General features: G+C 39.1%; 1 protein-coding gene across 6 annotated transcripts in view; it reads right to left on the bottom strand.

Annotated features, from left to right (window-relative positions):
• LNX2 (ligand of numb-protein X 2) overlaps window positions 1-19,848 on the bottom strand; it is a 78,364-nt gene that overhangs the window by 9,354 nt on the left and 49,162 nt on the right. For 5 of the 6 annotated variants that reach the window (XM_036077037.2, XM_036077038.2, XM_036077040.2 and 2 more), the window contains 5 exons: window positions 14,689-14,936; window positions 13,260-13,459; window positions 7,981-8,349; window positions 4,307-4,447; window positions 670-847 (listed from right to left, as the gene is read on the bottom strand). In XM_036077037.2, the coding sequence (XP_035932930.2) occupies window positions 670-847; window positions 4,307-4,447; window positions 7,981-8,349; window positions 13,260-13,459; window positions 14,689-14,936 (1,136 nt within the window). The remainder of the gene's footprint in view (window positions 1-669; window positions 848-4,306; window positions 4,448-7,980; window positions 8,350-13,259; window positions 13,460-14,688; window positions 14,937-19,848) is intronic. The other variant, XM_078070537.1, reaches the window with a different exon arrangement.

Genomic DNA, 19,848 nt, shown 5'->3' with positions numbered 1-19,848 from the left:
AAAGTCTTAGCTCTTACTTTTAGGTCTTGGATCCACTCTAAGTTAATTTTTATATATGATGGGAGGTAGGGATCCAACTTCATTCTTAGAAAAATAGCGCTTAAGACTCACTTTCCCATATGAACAAACCAAGTGTATGGAGAATGCTCTTTTCACTACTACCACCCCTACCTCTACAAATTGTACAGTACTGGTGGGGGGTGGGGGGGGCAGGGAATGTGAAATTATGAGTGAGTTAATCCCTAAAACTATGCCTTTTTATTAAGATTGTCTTCCACTCTACCTCTTCTGTGAGACCCCTCCTACATAGGTACTTTATCATATAAGTAACATCTGTTATTTTAGTGAGATAGTCCTTCAGAGTATCCAGTCTGCCAGGATATGAGAAGCGTTAATCTTTTAGAGGGTCTTTTCCAACATAAAATAATCCAATGATCTGAGTAAACATTAGAAAATAATGGAGACCTCATCAAACTGCAGCAACTTTCCTTCACATTAGGCATTTTCCTAACCTTATAGAGAGGTTTACACTTACATATGGAAGGGACATTTTAAAGGATTAAAAAAAGTCATGTTTAACAGAAAATTTTGTAGATACTTGTTATTTTTTAAAACATGAACTGAATGAAGGGAGAAGATGTAGCGAAACTGGTCCCGACCCTATCTTACCTCTCCTGATGCGGCCATCACGAGCAAGGCAGCCATGAGGTGGCACACTGGTCACAAAGATGGGCAGTTCACCACTCTTACTTCCTCTGCCCCCAGCCACTGTCATTCCCAGGGACTCGTGTGGTTCCTTCTTTACAGTAATGTGTTTTTCTTGGCATGTAACACACTGGGTAAGATCCTAACACATGAGAGGAAAATTTATTGGATAATACATAATACATAGCTGAAGTAAAGTAAAGTAAACTGAAGGAAAAAGTACCATGGCAATGATAAAGTCATTTTTAAAATCACTTACTATAGAAGTAATACACAGTTCGTCATGGTACAAACACGACACCAAACACTGTGGATCACAATGTCAAACTTTGGACTGCTGTATTTTCATATGACTATTTATGGAATGGAAAAAACTCAGGACTGTTGACATATGGAAGTCAAAATAAAATAAGCACATCATTTGTATAATTATCTTGGGCTCCAAGATATGATCAATTCTACGAAAGTAAATAATGAATTTATTCTGAATGCATTCTGATTCTGAAGACAAGCCAATTAATTTTATTTCCATCTCTCTCCTCTGTTCTTTGAAAGAAATGTTGACAGAATAGAACAAAAGTAAAGTGAGGATTTCATTAACTGCCAGAAAAAAGCTACAGATCTATCTTCTGTTTCTTACTCATGAGGATTATCAGAATGCTCAATCATGAAACAGGTGCAAATTGATCTTCAAAACCTTCATGGAAAGCTATAAGGATATGAAATAACTGAATTTTTTCATTAATGAAGAGAAAAAATTCCCAACAAACTATGTTCTCAGGAAAAAGCAATTTTTACTGACAGTTATTGTTGCTACTTATGGAGACACTCCTAGAAGAAAAGGAGAATTTAAAACATCACCTTTCTTTTTAATTAGAATGCAATAAAAAACAAGGTGTACATATGCAATATCAACATTAAAACAGCAATAGTAACTACCATGTATTGAAGATTTACTATATGTGTAAAGCGAATGGCTTTACATGCATTATTTCATTTTAATCTTCACAATGGTCCTGAATGTAAATCCTATTGTTGGCCCCATTTTACAGATGAGGGAACAGCCTTAGAAAGGCTGTTTTGTGATTTGCCCCACACTATACAGCTATATGTGACTACACTCGGATTTGAACTGATTCAAGTTAAAAAAAATTATATACGCACACATATATAGTATGTGTCTATACATATACATGTATTCATATATGGTTTGTGTATGTTCATGCAGCACGACGCACTACGTATATACTGGTTATATGCATCCACACTACAAGGGCACTAACCCCTTAAATGTAACATGGAAGTTAATGTCTCAAAAGGTTCCTAACACTTATCAACTATAAGAGCATACTGTAGATAATAACTATTAACGTGATTAACAATATCAACAATAGAACTAGATGAATTCTATTTATAGAACTATAACATTTCCTTGAGTGACACTACTTCAGAGCGGACAGGTACCTGTCTGTTAATCAAGCCCTGGAGCTGCAGGTGCACTTGCTCTTCTCTGGTCCTGGAACCCATACTCTTAAAATTTTATTAAGGGAACTACTCATAGTCAACAGCCTAGAGTTCCTAGAATTTTGACCTCGTAGAAAACCTGTAAACAGCTAAAGGTGGTATGCTAGCCTTATGACATCTATGTTAGCATCCTTCAAAATTGGGCAAGACCCACGTTATTATGAAGACAATCCAGGTAAACTCAGCGGTGAGTACATTTATTTCAACAGTTTTGGCTGTCAGGTATTTAATCAATTAGAGGCGGTTGTTTTATTCCTCTATATGGCTGAGATGTATGCATCTTAGCCAAACTTCACAGATTACACTTGGTACGCTTCACGGAAACTTCTAAGGGCTAAACACTGTATGAATGTTTATCCAAGCAGTTATGCAGAGGCTTAGTAGTAGACTAACGTGCACTTTAATTTTTAACAATGATTATCCTCTGAACAGGCTCTTTTGGTGAATCTGTGTTTGTTTTCCCTAGGAGACCTTTATTTTTCTAAATCAGGACTTGGCATAACAAATGCTATATGTTAACATTAAATTGTTAAATTAATGCTTAAAAGTACATTTCATGTGGTTGTTCCAACCAATCAGGTTTGTAGAGTACCTAGAATAAGAATTCAGCATTCCTATTTAAAACACTGCCACATAAAATTAACGAATAAGAATTAGTAAAAAGAAAAAATGTGCCTAAAACAAATAAAATGAGATAAACAGTTCTCTATATGAATGTTGAAATGATTAGTTTTTAAAATGTCTTAAAATTATAGTGTCTTTGGACACCCATATTTCAAATTACTGTAGAATTCATTGATATAAAAGATTCAATGATCAACTTTTGCCTTACATTATAATTCTTTAGGAATATGTATATATACGTAACTTGTAAAGCAAGGACCAGCTATATGAACAACTCCTATTCAAATTCCTTTTCAAAACAATAACTGCTTTTCATAGCCATCATTGTGAAAGGAAAATTAGAGGTTTCCTTCACACATTTCATCTTCTGTTCAAAAATAAGAACAATTTTGTGGTTATAATTTCTTAGAAGTATTAACTGAACCAAAGACCAGTGACAAGTCTATACTTCAGCTCAGAAAACCAGATAAACCCAATGGGCCGAAAACACTTGTGCCTTTAAGCGATGCTTTCTTGGGCACCTGTGACATTCCAGAGGTACTCTCTCAAATTGTACTTACATTAAGAATCCACTTTAAGCTAAATAAGAGCTTCTAAAGTCATTCTCCTTAAGTAAAATTAAATTGCTTTACTAAATAAAAACTTATTTATTGGTCTACTTAAAAACTATAGGAAGTTTCCTATGTGCAATTTTCACACAGTTGGTAAACAGCATTGTTTTAAAATGTCTGGCCTAGTGGAAGTTGAGTTCAAATGAAAGATCAAATGAAGTAAATAATACTGAGAACACAGTAAAGTACCAGTTTTTTGATTTCTACTGATTTCTACATCTAAAGTGAGACAGAATCAAAATTCTTAGCATAGATAAATGACCTAGGAATATATTATAAAAGTGGTGAAATAGTAAAGATGCAGCAAAAAGCTCAACATAAGGGAATTTAAAATGATTTAGGGTAGTATTCCTATAAGCTATAACATAAAGAGAAATGCTTTACATGCTTTGCATGTACCCTATCAGAATGTATGATTTATGCTTAATATTCACATAGAGAATTCTGTTGTTGTGGGCAACCTGCCCAACTGCTAAGTATGGACTTGTCGATCATTGTCTTCGTTATGCTTTTTCAATCACATAACCAATTGTTACATTTGAATGAGCAAACCAAGATAAATCCCACTTTAAAGGAGGACCAAACAAAGAAGTTCTTCTAGAAGATCAAACACTTCTCCTCCATCACCTGGCAGAGGGAACTTCTTATTAAGAAACCACCCCTACTGGATGAGGAACTGAGACTGCACAGTGACTCTCCAGGCAGCCCAATCCACATTTCACCTCCCAAACACTTGAGTGCACCTTTTCCAACAGAGTAACAGCCCTCATTTAAATCTTACCGGCTTGTAACGAGGACCCTTGAGGGTAGATGAATGAAAACATGCAAACACAACGCCTCACCTTATGTGAGCTGGGTCTGTTGTTACACAGCGGCTGTGCATGATGCTGGCTGCTACTCTGAGCTCCTGCGTCTCGGACAGGGTTACCAGGCTGGGATTTCCCTGGTCTAGCAATTGTTAAATCCACCCTCTCTCCACTAGCCTAGAGAAAACACACATACATAACCACCAGTCATTAATAATGCTTCTCACTTAGAAAATTATAGGGAGTGTAATTTTCAGTGCACTTATCATCACTGTACCAGCCTCACCTGAGTGGTGACTGCAGACACCTGCTGGGTGTGGGGGGGGAGGGAGTTCATTTCAGGAGCTTTAAAACTTCTGCAGTTAAAACACCCACACACAGGCCTCTTGGGTAGGCCTTCCCTAACCCTGGAAATACCAAGGACATAACCAAAGCAAAGCAGTCAAAGGGTGACTGAAGGGTAACTGTCTTTTCGTACTTCTTTCCCCTGCAAGACTGACCTTGGCACTGAGAGAAAGAGAGCAAAGGAAAGAAGATAAAAGGAAGAACTGATTCAAAACTGGATTAGAACCCTTTGTGACTTCTGAAATAAATTCCAGGGTGGCTACTTTGAGAGTGATAATCAATGAAATTATGTACAGCTTTGTTTCTGCTTGCTACAGGTTTAAATTAAAAACAGGATATCAGCTTAAACAGTCCTGAAAAGAATGATAACAAAGGTCCTGTAAAACGAGATTAGTATTTATATACACTGCATACTGTGTGCGTATATATATCACATACGTGCACACACACATAAATGTTATGTTAAATTATTTTAGAGGTTATGACTACCACCTTGAATTTAGAGGTCCATTATCTGTATTTATAGATCTATATTTGAAACACAGATTCACATCTATTGTATTTTTTAAAGCTATTTTATCTTTGCTTTTAATGTACAGCCCCGATCTATTTGATGCTGATTCTTGGTCATGACTACAAGTTCCCAAGTTTACTATTATTCCTACGGTAAAATCTGACAGCCTGCTTTCAAGAAGCTGTGGTGGAAAGTAGAACCCTCCCCCATGATTATAGTCAATAATGTTAAGAAATCACTCCATTTTCAGTTCTCAAGTTGGAAAATGAGTGAAAACCAATTTTTTAAAAAGATTTTATTTATTTATTTGAGAGAGAGAGAGAGAAAGAGCAGGGTGGAGGGGCAGAGGGAGAGGGAGAAGGCAGCTCCCCGCTGAGCAAGGAGCCCAATGTGGGGCTCGATCCCAGGAGTGACGTGAGCCGAAGGCAGCCACTTAACCGACTGAGCCACCCAGGGGCCCAAGTGATAACCAATCTTAAGGCCCTATTAAAAATCATTTACTTATTCAAGCATTTCATTAAACCAGTTTCAGATAATTCTTCAAAATAACTGTAAGAGTAACACTTCACATGTGGCCAGAGTCTGGGGACTTGATCTAACGGGTAAATGCCAAAGTAGAACATTTAGAATCCTGATATTTGAGATCCTGACACTTCCAATTATTAGATCACACAGTGTGAAGGGTGAGGAGCCCCTTTGTGATCCCATTTCAATGTACAGAATTGTTTGCTTTATTGCGTAACACTCACCACCACCAAATACTCTATAATCAGTAATTCAGCTTTATTGGAAGGCTGCTGCTTATGCAAACCCATTAACATTAACAAACAAATCCCTGATCTTTCTTGATTTCCTGAAAGACAAAATTCTGGGCATGTGATGGAAGTGGACATATAAGCTTTAAACGATGGTTCTACATTTCGGTTTAGGCTAGTTTTAAATAGACAGCACATCTAACACTTCAGGGTTTCAAATACAACAAAAGAATTCTGTAAAAGTCAAGATTTTGAAAAATGCAAGATGCCTAAATGACAACACCTGTATTTCATAAAAAAGTGGCATGCCCTATTGCTGGGAGTATATATTGGTATGATCTTTCAGGAGGGAAGTTTAGCAAAATGTCTTAAACTTGAAAACAAAACATTGAAGTCTGTCAACAGGGGAATGATTAAATAAGTTTTAGTACAACATGCCTACTATACAGCTCTATCATGAAGAGTCTATTTTCAGGGTAAGAAGTCCACAACACTGCTGACATAAAGAAAGGTTGGCAAACTGAGAATGTGCAAGATGAGTGCACGTGTAAGTATCTATGTAAATATGTATCTATTTATTTGCAGGCCTGTACAGAAAAATGTAACGATGTTCTCCAAAACATTAACGTCGCTTTCTTTTTTTTTTTTTTTTAAAGACTTTTATTTTATTTATTTGACAGAGAGAGACACAGTGAGAGAGGGAACACAAGCAGAGGGAGTGGGAGAGGGAGAAGCAGGCTTCCTGCTGAGCAGGGAGCCCGATGTGGGGCTCGATCCCAGGACCCTGAGATCATGACCTGAGCCGAAGGCAGACGCTTAACGACTGAGCCACCCAGGTGCCCCTTAACGTCGCTTTCTTATGAAGTTTAGATTGAATGTGATTTTAACTTTCTTTATTTTCTGTATTTTTTCTTCATTAGTCTCCTTTTTAGACATGCAGTACATGTTACTTTTAGAATCTAAAACAGTAAGATTTAGTTTTTTTCACAAAGAAACTTCAGCAATATATTATATTTGATATTATATATATTATAAGGTATCTGTATCCTATTTTTTTAAACCTCAAGTCTGTGACATGAGACCAATGCCTGAATCTCCCTCCTAATGCAATATGGCTACTGGGTGTGTGTGGGTGTGGGTGTGTGTGTGTGCGTGCACGCACTCAAGTGTGTGTGCGTGTGTGTGTTCTTATGGTTATGATGAACCAAAAATTTGTGAAAAGGAGTAAGTTAAATGGGATTGAGATTGGGTTTTCTTACACAGTAGCTTAAATCTTGTTATTCAATTCTGTCTACTATACACATTTCTCAGTGACTATCAACCTACTTTAATTCCTGATGCTCGATTATGTTAATGCTTTCCTTTATGTAAGAGTATTTTCTTGTGTTTACTTAAAAAAAACAAAACAAAACAAAACAAAAAACCACACACATCTTTGTTTCAGCTTTATCACTGTAGGAGATACCCATATCGTTAAATGCTGTGGCAGGTTACAGAACCGGAAGATCTGCTCTGGATGATTTTCTACTTTATCTATATTAATGCTCTTATTGAAAAAAAATTTTTTTCTAATAATAACAGTACATATACTGTAAGAACACAAGTTATGATGTGTTTGAAATGCTCTGAATGCTTTATAAAAAAGGCACTATAGAGATTAAGAGTTATTCTTAATAAAAAATTATTTTCCCCCACTTGTATGGAGCTGAAGCGGAGAGGGAAAGTTACGACAGGAGGTAGGAACTTTGGAGCCACAGCTCCTTCAAGCTTCGCTTATCTCACCTGTTAAATGTGGACATCCCCGTTTTTATGTCTGGGCCTAGGTGGAGCCCAGGGAGCAAATGAAAAACCCATGTGAAAATGTAGAGCCTTCACTGTATGTAAAGAGCAAGGCTGAACGTCCAAAGGGATACAGTTTTCCAGAAAGGATTCTACCCGTAATGAAGTTATTCTATTGTGCATTTTGAAGGATTTGGGAGCCATGTTTGATTTCCCCATGAAATACCAAATATCCCTGGGATTCTCATGTTATGAAAACAGACATCGATATACGGTAATAAAGGCTGAGCATTTTGGAAAGAACATCTGGCGTGTACCTGAATGATCTGGGCGGCAAGCTCAGGGGTCCCATGCTTCAGGTCATGTCCATTGATGGCGAGCACTCGGTCATTGCTGCTCAGCCTTCCGTCCTGTGCAGCCAGCCCCCCCTCCAACAGGTCAAGAATAAAAACGCCTGCCTCATCGGTCCTTCGTACGAGTTTAATGCCAAGCTGTTCACCAGAGTCCCGTTTGTGAAGGACCACATGGAAGACCTCTTCCCGTGGAGAGCTCCCATCGGGGTGGCTGTATGTCCGGTTCCCAAAGCGCCTCTCTCGCAGCACGGTAAGCTGCAGCGTGGTGCAGGGCTGGGAGAGGGCGGCTCTGGCATAGTTGTGAGATACATTGCTGATGTTACAGTTGTTGACCTGGAAGACAAGAATTATGACCAAAGTGTGACGATCTTTTATTTTCTCAACTTGTAGAAATGTTTATATACCATTTCCAAAAGAAACTAACTTTGGAAAATGACACACAGTCATTATTTACAAAGAAAAGCACTCCAAAGATGTTTGAAAATACACAGTTCCTAAGCTTCACTCACAATGACTAGCATGAAGTAGAGAACGGCAGTTAGCATCTCAGGCTTCAGTGATAGTGTTGAATCAGAGTCCTTGGTTCTGCCACGTGCTAGTGGGACGGATGTCTGAGTGTCCCCTCAGAGGTGAGATGGGTTTACTCTCCATTTCACAGGACCAAGAGGAGAATGCAGAGACAGCAACAGCATATGGCAAGGGCTAATAAAATACTAGTTCTAGTAGAACAGAAACCGAAGTTCTATTGGATTGAAGTGGCTTTTCCAAATGAAAAACACTTAAGCTGGAAAAAATACACTGAGTTTTATTTTAAGGACATTCCAGATACACAACCTGATCTCAGATCAGTGATTTTTTACTTCAAAGAAAAGCAGGTAATTACAGTTTCACTCTAAGTGTTCAGCACTCAAGTGTAATATCTAATACAATAAACGTAACTCAGTACTCACAGAACATTTATTTACTAAACCTTATGGCCCTGAAATGAGTACAGTGACTGACCTTGGACATGTAACATCACTAAGAAAATACACCCAGCTTCCATTATTCACCTAGTCAGAGGAAGGGGTCGGCACAATTCTTAGTATTTATCACAATTAGAATTCCTCTCTTCATCTGTCTGAAACAACAGTGAGGGGGAAATCAACATTCTCTGAGCATTGGTTATGTGGCAGGCTCTGGGTTAGGTGTTTGTGGTCACCCAAATCCTTCAATCTTTTTCACATGAATTTATGTTAAGGAAGGCCTTCCCCCTTCCTATTCATCTAGGGTTGATAGTTTTGAGCACTACTAACTTGAATTTTGTTGATTTGGGCCTGTTGACATCTTTTAAAATTCAGGCATCAAATATCATAGATATCACACACAGACTTGCTATTCTCCCAAGTTTGCAACATCTGTGCATTTGGTTGCCAACCAAATCCTTGATTAAAAAGTTGAATAACACAGGGTCAAGAACAGAACTTCAAGGTGGCTCCTAAAAAACCAGCCTGACATGGATCTGTTAGTCAAAACTCATCATTTCTGGTTATTCAGCTAAAAAGCCACTTATTCTAGGTTTTTATTTTTCTATCTTAAATTCTCATCTATCAAATGACTTTACAAACATCTGGCCAAAATCCAGCAATAGCCATGTGCAAGTATGTAGCTTCATATCATCTCTGTGATGTGGGTTGTGGAATATCCTACAATTAGAAGATTTTCCCTTCACAAATGTGTGGTTGCCAGTGAAACTCAGAGAAAGCAGAGACCAAATAAAATACTGTTGCTAGATTTTGTAAAAATAGCACCAACATAGTAAACTCTACCAAATCTTTAGCTAAATATATTTTGTACCAATGCAGTCAAGACATGACTGCAATTCTTTTCCTTCAAAACCAAAAGGGAATAAATCGCTGACAACTCAGATCACACTGAAAATACCTACTCTTTTTTTTTTAAGTATTATGTTATGTTAATTACCATACATTACATCGTTAGTTTTTGATGTAGTGTTCCATGATTCATTGTTTGCGTATAACACCCAGTGCTCCATTCAGTACCTGCCCTCTTTAATACCCATCACCAGGCTAACCCATCCTCCCAACCCCCTCCCCTCTAGAACCCTCAGTTTGTTTGAAAATACCTACTCTTAATAATGTTCTAAAATTTATATTATTTTTAATAGTGATATTGATGTAATCTCTTAGAGTATTTCTCTTCAAACTGCTCAAAATGCTGCACAGCAAAAGGCCCTGAGGGTATATGGTTCTCCTTTTCAAAGAAGTTATTTAATAGAATAACGTGTGTGTGTGTGTGTGTGTGTGTGTGTGTGTGTGTGTGTATCAGGTGGGAAAACCAAAGCTACACACTGTTACTGCATTTAGTTTGCTAAACTAAAAGCACAGGCTAGCTAGCTCTTTGGTCTGTAATTAAACCATTTTAATGACTCTAAGGTATTTTCAAATTGGCTCACAGTATTATTTATGCAGCTTATATGAAGTGGAAGATAACCCGGTAGTAAAAAAACACCAAGTAGCCTTCTTTCCAAGTGTTTCCTTTTGAATGACCATAAATACTTCATATTTGGACAAGTGGTGTGGCTTTACTTATTGGCTCCAGCATACCAGCCAAAGGCCAATGAGAAGTCAGGCCCACCACAGGAGAGACCCTTTGTGAATTCACTAATCAGGTTATGTGCTCATAGTTTTCTTATCAATTTGAAATCATTAAACTCGATTTTAGATTGCCATTATTAGAGTTATTAATATGTATGCCTCCATAAACAATAATAACGCACTGGAATTACTGCAATGCAGATTTACAGCTTTGAGCTAATTCCCCAAATTACAGCCAATAATTTCAGATAATTAGATTTTTATTTGAGGTATATGGATTCAGTTATGTTATTAAACAATTCTCCAGAGCAGACTGGTAAAAAAAGCCTACAGATGAAATATATTAGCAAACAAAACCCAAAAACTGACCTCAATTATACTCAAAGAAATGCAAATAAGAACAAAGCATTTATTTTTACCTTTAAAATTCAGAAAAAGAATGAGAAATGTGTAAAAATGTTAATATCCAATGCCAGCACACTGCTGGTAGCAAAGAACAAAACACAAAAAAATAAATGTATACTCAAATTATAGCCAGAAAGGCCAGAAGTGGAGAAAAAAAGAACACTATGTAAGCTGCAGAAAGGGCAATCTGGTTCTTTTGGTCTTGGCCACCAGGGTGTCAAAATACAGGGTAAGGTGTCCAGAGAGCTGTGCCAACCTCAGAGTACTAATATAATAAAATGACATCAAATACAGTAATGCCGTAAATAGCTAGCTGTGGTTGGATCAGAAACTGGATTTTATATAAGCTGGATTAGTTATGCTTCCTGTATTCTCCTATTTCCTCTTAGGATTTAGTAAAGAACAAAACACTGGAAGTTCAGTCTGTGTCAGCCAGACTAAGTGCAATGAAGGAGGGGAGTGTTGAAGCGGAAATAATATACTACAAGAGGCAGAATACAGATGGGAATGCAAAGCCAGGAGCCCCGAAAGGAAAGGTCAATCCTTGCTGCTCTGGGAACTTAGTTTGTCTTTTTTCCCCATCTGGACATTTCTTTTGAAGAGCTAAAAATCCTAGAGGTTCTAAGTTTTGTTCTGATGAAGGAGACAGCTATTCCCGATAGGATATTATATCCAAATCCACTCTTTTATTGATTCAGCAAGTACTTCCTGGGCACTTACTCCAGGCACAGCACAGTGGGAGGTCTGTATCATAATATGTACCATTAAGGTGGCGGCAATCACCATAGAAAGACAGTGCATTTGAATACTTCTCTGTGATTGATGATGTGTGAAGTGGTGAAGGGAAAAGCAAGGAATGTTGTAGGCACCTAAAGTGAGGAGAGATCTGAACAGGTGAAAATGGCAGGGCGGGGCTTTCAGGATGAAGGTGGCGAAGCTGCAGCACAGTGGGGACAGGCTGGAACGTGGGAATAAGCTGTCTGGAGGGAAGCAAGGAGATCGCTAGGTCTGGTTTCTCTGCTAGATTATAAATTCCATGAGTGCAGGGGCTGCTTTCTGTGCTTAATTATATCCTCAGCTCCGAGCACCATGCCTATGACATTTCAGCAATACACAAATGGCTATGGCTGAAAGAAAAAGCAAGGGTTAAGGTTGAGGTGACAGACCACAGATGACCCTATTAGATTAATCAGTCTAGACTTGATCCTCTGGTCAAATCTTCCCAAGGAAAGCAGAGTCACAGATGTATTAATCTGGCAATGGTCGCGCCGGATTTCAGAGCAGAGAGCAGGGAGGCAGGGGTGTTGATTCTACTGGGTTAGACGTGAAGCAGTGAGGGCGCAGACCAGAGAGGTGGCTGGGAAAACGGAAGGGGTGAATACCAACAGACCGTGGGGAAGGACTGAACGGTGAAAGAGGCAAGAAGTCCTTGAGCTTGGGTTCCTAGAAGACACCTTTTCTCATTCATGACTATTTCTTCTCTCCTAAATATCCATTTTTTTTTTAACTTCAAGTATCACACTTATCTGGGTTGTATATGCAGGCCAATTTTCACATAAACTCTCGTCCTAGATAGTAAAATTCTGGCCATCCCCACCCCCTCAGTGTCAACATGCCCTCTAACAGCATCTTGTCCTAAGCTAGTTCTTTTGTGCGAGTAGCTTTTTCTCCTTAAAGAGAAGAGGGAGAGGGTAGCCTCAAGGGTTAGTGCAGAGTCAGGCTGTTTGTGGAGGAGAGCAAATTTGAGAGCCACAGCCAGCAAGAGGTGGCCATGATTTCTAAATTCTATCTGAAGTTGAATGGTATAAGTTTTAAGTAACTTGTGCTGCATGATCTGTCTTTTCTAGATTACAGTAATCAGTGTAGAGAAGGATAGTTAGACAATGAAGCTAACGGATGGTACACTGGACTAGGGATACAGCCAAGGGGACAAGAGAATTTAGCAGTGAAGGTGGCCCTGAAATAGCCAACCAAGCCAGGAAGAATCCAGCTGGCCCAAAGAGCCAAGCACTGAGTTACACGTGGGATCAAATTTAAGATAGGGAGAAGAAAAATACATTCCATGTGTTTGGGGAAATAGAGGAGAAATTACAGATAAATTCTGATCTGTTTTGCATATAAAAAACAGTAAAACTTACCTTTATATAATTCAGGTTCTGCAGTACCACAATTTCCTAAGTTTTAAATTTATGAATAAGAGCAAAAAAGATGCAAGTTAACAAAATAATTTAAAATTGATACCTGAAGAATCTGGTCTCCAGCAAGGAGTCTTCCGTCTCTGGCGATTATCCCATCCCGATAGACTTCCTGGATAACAATGTTAATCAGTGGTGTTTCATTGCCGCCCACAATGCTAATTCCTAACTGAATATAAGGATTAGACCGGTGAATCTCAATCGTGGTAATTTCGCCTTCTGGTAAACTAACTGGCTGTTGCGTAGCTGCCAAGTTAAAAATGAGAGAGAGAAAAATAGATGGAAAGAAAAACGTTTTATATTTTGATGATCTTCAGGTAAGTAAGTTATCATCTATCATTAGTTATCAACTTATATTAATAGATGATTAATAACAAAGCAATACCACTGGATAAGAAAAACAGAATGACAAAAAACATCTATAGGTTAAGATTACCAAAACACTTCTTCTTCTAAAGGTGATCAGTAAATAATCAACAAATAACCACTATGTATCAGATCACTGGGGATGACACAGTGATCTGATAAAGAAAAATACGGACAATGTCATCTTGTTCTAATTGATCAGAGAAAGTTTGACCTATGAAACAACTGTAAATAATGCAAGGCAGTACATTAAAAAAAAAAAAAAAAAGACGAACTCTGTGGTATACAATCACCATAGTGGTTGACAAAGTAACCACATTAAGCTCTAAGAAGAGGAGGGTCTTGATCTGAGCATTAGGAGATGGAAAAAGTGTTATAGCCGTGGCCGGGAAAATTTGGGATTTGTAGCAAAATTTCGAATGTTCATAAGAGAAAATCATATTTAAAAGTAAGACATAGGGCCAACTATCAAGATATGCCCAAGATCTATGACTAGAGACTCTCTCCCTATTTGCTGGTGGGTCGTGCAGACAGATCAGTGGCTGCTATCAAGGACAGCAATAGTCAGAAGCATGGCCTTGGAGTCAGACACCCATGCAGCCATTTCCTGGCTCTCGGACTATGACCATTGATTTCTCAAGACTCAGTTTCCTCACCGTTAAAAGAATCCAGTACTGGTACAAGCATTTAATCAGTTAATATATGTCAAGTGCTTGGCACAGTGCGTGACAGAGTAAGCACCTAGGCTGAGGTATTACTTTTGTTGTTCTCGATGTTGTGGATTTCTTAGTCAAGAAGCAACAGGCTTCAAAACAAACAAGAAGCAGCCTATTAATGGCCAGTGAATTCGTGGACTACAACGGAAGAGGGGCAGGGGGAAGGATAACCAGCCTTGGGGTAAGATTCACCTTCTGTTTCTAAACTGGAAACTGTTAGAACTGTACACTTAAAGGGTGAATATGCAGTATGTGAAGCCTATCTCAATAAAATTATTTTCTGCAGAGGAAAAAAAAACGCATGTCGGGAAAGTAATAGGGAGTAGTGGGAAGAAAGGAAATGTCTGATTTGCAAACAGAGATGAAAGCCAAAGCAAGGTGAAGAGCACATACTGTCAGTGGCTGCGTTCTCCTCGAAGGCGGGATTGTCCAGGCCAGGCTCCTCAGTCCACGCAGGAAGAGACGCCGACGTCACATTGCGCTCAGCAGGCTCTGTGCCTGTCCCTGAACAGTCCGTTTCAGGTGATAAAGTACCTGGTAGATCTATTACAGTGGTTCCGTTTTCATTCTCAATCTCTGTCTGAGTTTTACCAGTTTTCCTCCTCTCTAGGGCAAGTCTCCGATGAGAAGCTCCAGGACATCTAGAAAGAGACCATCAGGTGGTTCCCAGATGATTTGAAAGGAAAAATGACTAATAGCTTGTGCTACAACAACAGAATAGCCATGGCTTCGATGCAAAACTCACCAAGAGGTAATCCACAAGTAGTACGTAATTCTGATTTTAACCTCCGCTCAAACGAAGTTCCTACCACACTGCAGAGCTAATTTAAAACAAGGCGTAAGGCACAGTGGCTTCGTGCGTATTTCAAAGAATACTTCAATAAAAAACTGTATTCAGATATATACTAGTACTAGAAATATACCAGTACAGTTGATGCTACACTGCAAATATTATTCTGACATTCTGATTACATAACCCTTTTTTCATAGGTGAAACGGCTTAACCACAGGAGTGGAAACAGCAGACTTCTTCCACAACGTGCTCTTGCATCCCGACTTGACCTTGAGTGACACTGTGTCTTTCCGCTCTCACGGCCAAGGATACACATTCATTTATTAGTGAGTAGCAATACATTTTGAAGCTCTGCCACTTGCAGGAAAGCATGGCAAAGGCCCAAGAGGTTGCGTACAGTGGGTGGTGGTCTTGCATCTAGCGCCGCAGACTTCATTCAATGACAATATTTTTTTTTTTTTTTTAAAGATTTTATTTATTCATTTGAGAGGGAGAGAGACAGAGAAAGCACAAGCGGAGGAGAGGCAGAGGAGAGGGAGAAGCAGACTCCTGGCTGAGCTGGGAGTCCGACGTGGGGTCAATGACAATATTTTTAAAAATCTAAAATTTCATTAAAAATTAAGTACAGGATTAAATTCAATGAAAACTAAAAGCTATCCCTTAACTGTAAAAGTAATACATTTCCCCTCACAAACTAAGATAAGCTGTGGGTTTCAAGTTCTTGAGAAAGATCATTATAGAATTTCTTTATTCAGTTTTTTCTCATTCCTTGTTTTCTCATCGCCTTGTTAAGAAAGGGGACAACTGATGTTTCCTTCTGCATTGTTGTGCAGCACTCCGGGAAATGTTCCTGCAAGGACCTGACGAGTATCTTGGAAAATTGTATCTCTGAGAAAAATTATTTTTGTCAAGTAAGCAGATTTAATGAGAAATGCATTTTTAAAATATTTCATTCAATAAAAAAATGGTGACAAAAACTGGATCATAAAAAAATATTTGAGACTAAAAATATAGGTAAAGATTCAATTCCCCAAATGCATATCACACACTGGTATCCACATGGGTAACAGCTAGTCTTTGATAGGGAAATGAACTAGGAACAGGAAGTGGGGAGGAAACACAAGCAGAATGTGCACAGCTGGGAAAGAGCCTAGCTAACATCTTATGCAAGAATAAATTTAAAAAGGGAAACCCGAAGTTGTTAGAGAAAGGTAAAGAAACAGGTGTACTTCCATCCCAATGGGACAGCAAATTGCTAAGAGGGACTAAATAAAGGTATTTAATTGATATCACGTAGAAATATGGAAGAACGTGCTCATCCAGCATTCGAGGAAGGTTACAGAGAGCTGCGCAACACCCACCTTTAAACAGATGGGCTAGCTGCCAGAGACAGAACAACTAGCCAGGAGGAGACCATGACAGAAAGACTTCAAACTAAAAAAGGGAGGCAAGAGTGTCTACAAAGTGTCTACAAAGAAAAAGTGGACAGTAGTGTAAATGCCACAGAAGAGGCCAATAAGGTAAGGAGCAAAGAGCGTTTCTCTGATTTGGCGGTTAAAAGGTCATGGTAACCTTAGAGAGGACACTTTCAGGGATGAGCGCAGAAGCCCAGACTACAGTACAAGCATTTCTGTTCACACAGTGTATGCCTTCTATAAAAACTGCACACTAAAACTTACCGGGCTTGAGGGAAAACGAGGATTGGGACAGATGATTCAAAACCTGGGCATCTAGGGAATGGCTGCTAATGGGTATGGGCTTTCTCTTTGAAAATGTTCTAAAAATTCGGTGATGATGGCTGCATGCTTCAGTGAATATATTAAAAGCCATTGACTTGTACATCTTAAAAATAGGTGAATTTTACGGTAGGTGAAATATACCTCAAAAGAACTATTTTTTAAAAGACTGTTAGGGAATGAGTAAATCAGAGCAGGCCTGGAGCCACAGACAGCTCAAAGCCATCGTTCCTCCAGTCTGTAAACACTTGGAAGTGAAAGAGAAAGGAAGAATCATTTTTTGAGTGTCTAATCTGTGCCAGCCACTGTGGAAAGACCTCTATCTACCGTATTTCATTGAATCCTCACAACCACTCTGTTATCCCTATTTGACAGATGGGAAACTTGACACTTGACTAAGGCAACATCACACAGCTGTTAAGTTGCAGAGTCAAAATCCAAACAAACTCAGATCTGATACCAAAGACATCTGCTGTTTCCACTACATCATGCTAAATTCATTCTTTGTTTTCTTAAAGATTATTTATTTATTTGAGAGAGAGAGAGAGCAGGGGAGAGGCAGAGAGAGCAGGAAAGGGGCAGAGAGGGAGGGAGAGAGAAACTTTAGCAGACTTCTGTGCTGAGCATGGAGCCTGATGTGGGGCTTGATCCCAGGACCCTGAGATCATGACCTGAGCCGAAACCAAGAGTTGGAAACTTAATTGACTGAGCCACCCAGGCACCCCTTTGCTAAATTCATTCTTATGGAGTTCTTTTTCTAGGCCAAAGTGAATTTGTTCCACAAAGTGGTGTCCAGAAGCACAATCAGAGAGTATGAGAATGAGGAAGTCCTGAGTGAAAATTAAAAAGCAAACAAAAATCACAAACAACAAAACTGATGCATCCTTTTAAATGGAGCATTTAATAAAGACACCACAAACCGCAACTGGCATCAGGGGTTAACTTGGATTATTCAAGCAGGTAGGTCAATGTAGCAGGAGGCTAGTATAGAAAATATTAACAATGAATAGAACCAGGATGGCTGGTAATCACTGGAGGACTGGTGGCAGGGGGCGCAGAGCTCCAGTGTCTGGTTGTGGGTGGGAACTGAAACCGCACTGCTGCCAACAAGACCTTGAAAGCTGCACGTTACCAGTCTTGGAGGGGGCCACACTGCGGCCCGCGAGGCATAACAAACCAGTCAATTACTCGTAGTTTGAGGACTCTGACAGCAGTGACAATTTTGTTTCTGCAACTGCACCTTGAAATAAGAAGCCCAGAACAACACCAGAGGAGTTAAGAACTAGAAACACCAAAACCTAACACCGAAGAGTCTCCAGAAAGAAGACATTCCATTACCAGAGAAAAACCCTAGAGAAGGATGGCTTTGGATGAAAAGCTCTGCCAGAGAGACGTGGAGTCATACTGGATCTACCAGTGAAGCAACTCCAACAGTCACCGTGCATGTGGAGGAAGCTCAAGATAAAAGCAAAGGAAAATGGGCAACAGTGAACAGACCAATGAAGACGTCTCCCCACATCTCCAACTGCTGTGTAACCAGTGATTATTTAGATCTGGGTGAGATTCCAGAGGAAGGGGATTTTCACGGTGTTCCCGGAAAAGAAAAGCAGCAGTGCATGCCAGGGTACGATAGAGGAAGACCCACAGTGGTGGGGGCAGGGTGAACGACTCTGAACTAGACTCTGCAACCGGTGAAGAGTCTGAGGGCGATTCTGATTTTAGTGAGAGTGAAGACATGATGTAGATTTCCCTATGAGAAAGAGTAAAGTTAAAGAAATTAAGAAGAAATGAAGATAAAATCCCCAGTTGAAAAAAAAAAAGAAAGCTAAGTCCAAGTGTAGTACGTTGAAGGCCCGTAGGAAACCATCACAAATAGTCTGTCAGCAGGAGGCAGAAAACCCAGGTGGGTCCCACCGGTGGTGTGCAGAAGTAGCAACAACAGCAGGAGCCCAGGCGCAGGAGTGTCTGCTAAGGCTCCAGATCAGTCCCCACCTTGGCTTGTACAGATTAGCAGGAGTTAAACCTCTGCATCCAAAGGCAGCCAAGAGCTGAGTGTGGTAGTAAAGAAATGTTTCATTAAGAGAATCAGTTTTACAAGTGTTTATACTTGATGTGTGTTTCTGTTTATGGAGGGTATCTAAAATAAAGGAATCCTTTAACGTCATATAAATGATCTCTGCCCGTTCTGTGATAATGTTCTCTGAAGCTATTCAATACTTTGATAAGAGATTTGTTTACAAGAATTATACCGTAATATCATTTCCTTCTGAAGAACATATTCTATTTTTCTTATGATTGGTAAGTCATTGTCATTAAGTGGTTGTCATTTTGACATGGAAGAAGTCCACATTACATGATGTTCTTTTCTAGTAACATGAAGTTCCTTTCTAGTTTGGTCTAATTTATGGTACCTTAACTTGAACTGTTTAGAGTTTATCTAGGAAAAAGGAAACATTCCCATTTTTTTCCAGGGGACACTTCTGAAATCTTACTTAAGTTACATTGCCAATTTTGTTGCAAAGGTGTTTCATATTTTAGCCACACATTTTTATAGAAAGAATTCAGAATTATTTTACACATTAAAATGGTTGCTATAAATGGCATGTGTCTCCTACTTAGAAGTAGAGGTTTACTGTATAACAAATAGAATGTAATGACATTTTATAAAGCTCTCATTGTCAAAACCTTTAATAAAAGCGAAAAGGTTTTGATACACTCTTTTCCTTGATACCATTGTATCCATGTCTGTTATATGATTAAATGAAAGCTTTGGGGGAAAGAAAGGAATAAAAATAGAAAAGAAATGCATGCAACATCTAATTAGATCAGAGTAAGCATGTGCTGACACAATGCAGGTGGAAGGGGAGCTCTGAGACAGCGGGCTGCCCCTTACAAAGGACACTGTGACCTGCCATAGGCTGAGGGCCATACCGCCCTATGGAGGTATCTCTATATGCTGGTGTGTCTTTTAACTGTCTTAAATAAAACCAAAAGGCTCTTACAGCAAGCAGAGCCAACCTTTCC

This window comes from Halichoerus grypus, chromosome 4 (genome assembly GCF_964656455.1).
Source record: "Halichoerus grypus chromosome 4, mHalGry1.hap1.1, whole genome shotgun sequence".
In the NCBI taxonomy this organism is placed as follows: domain Eukaryota; kingdom Metazoa; phylum Chordata; class Mammalia; order Carnivora; family Phocidae; genus Halichoerus; species Halichoerus grypus.
The sequence above is the reverse complement of the archived record's forward strand: the minus strand, read 5'-3'. Positions and strand labels throughout refer to the sequence as shown.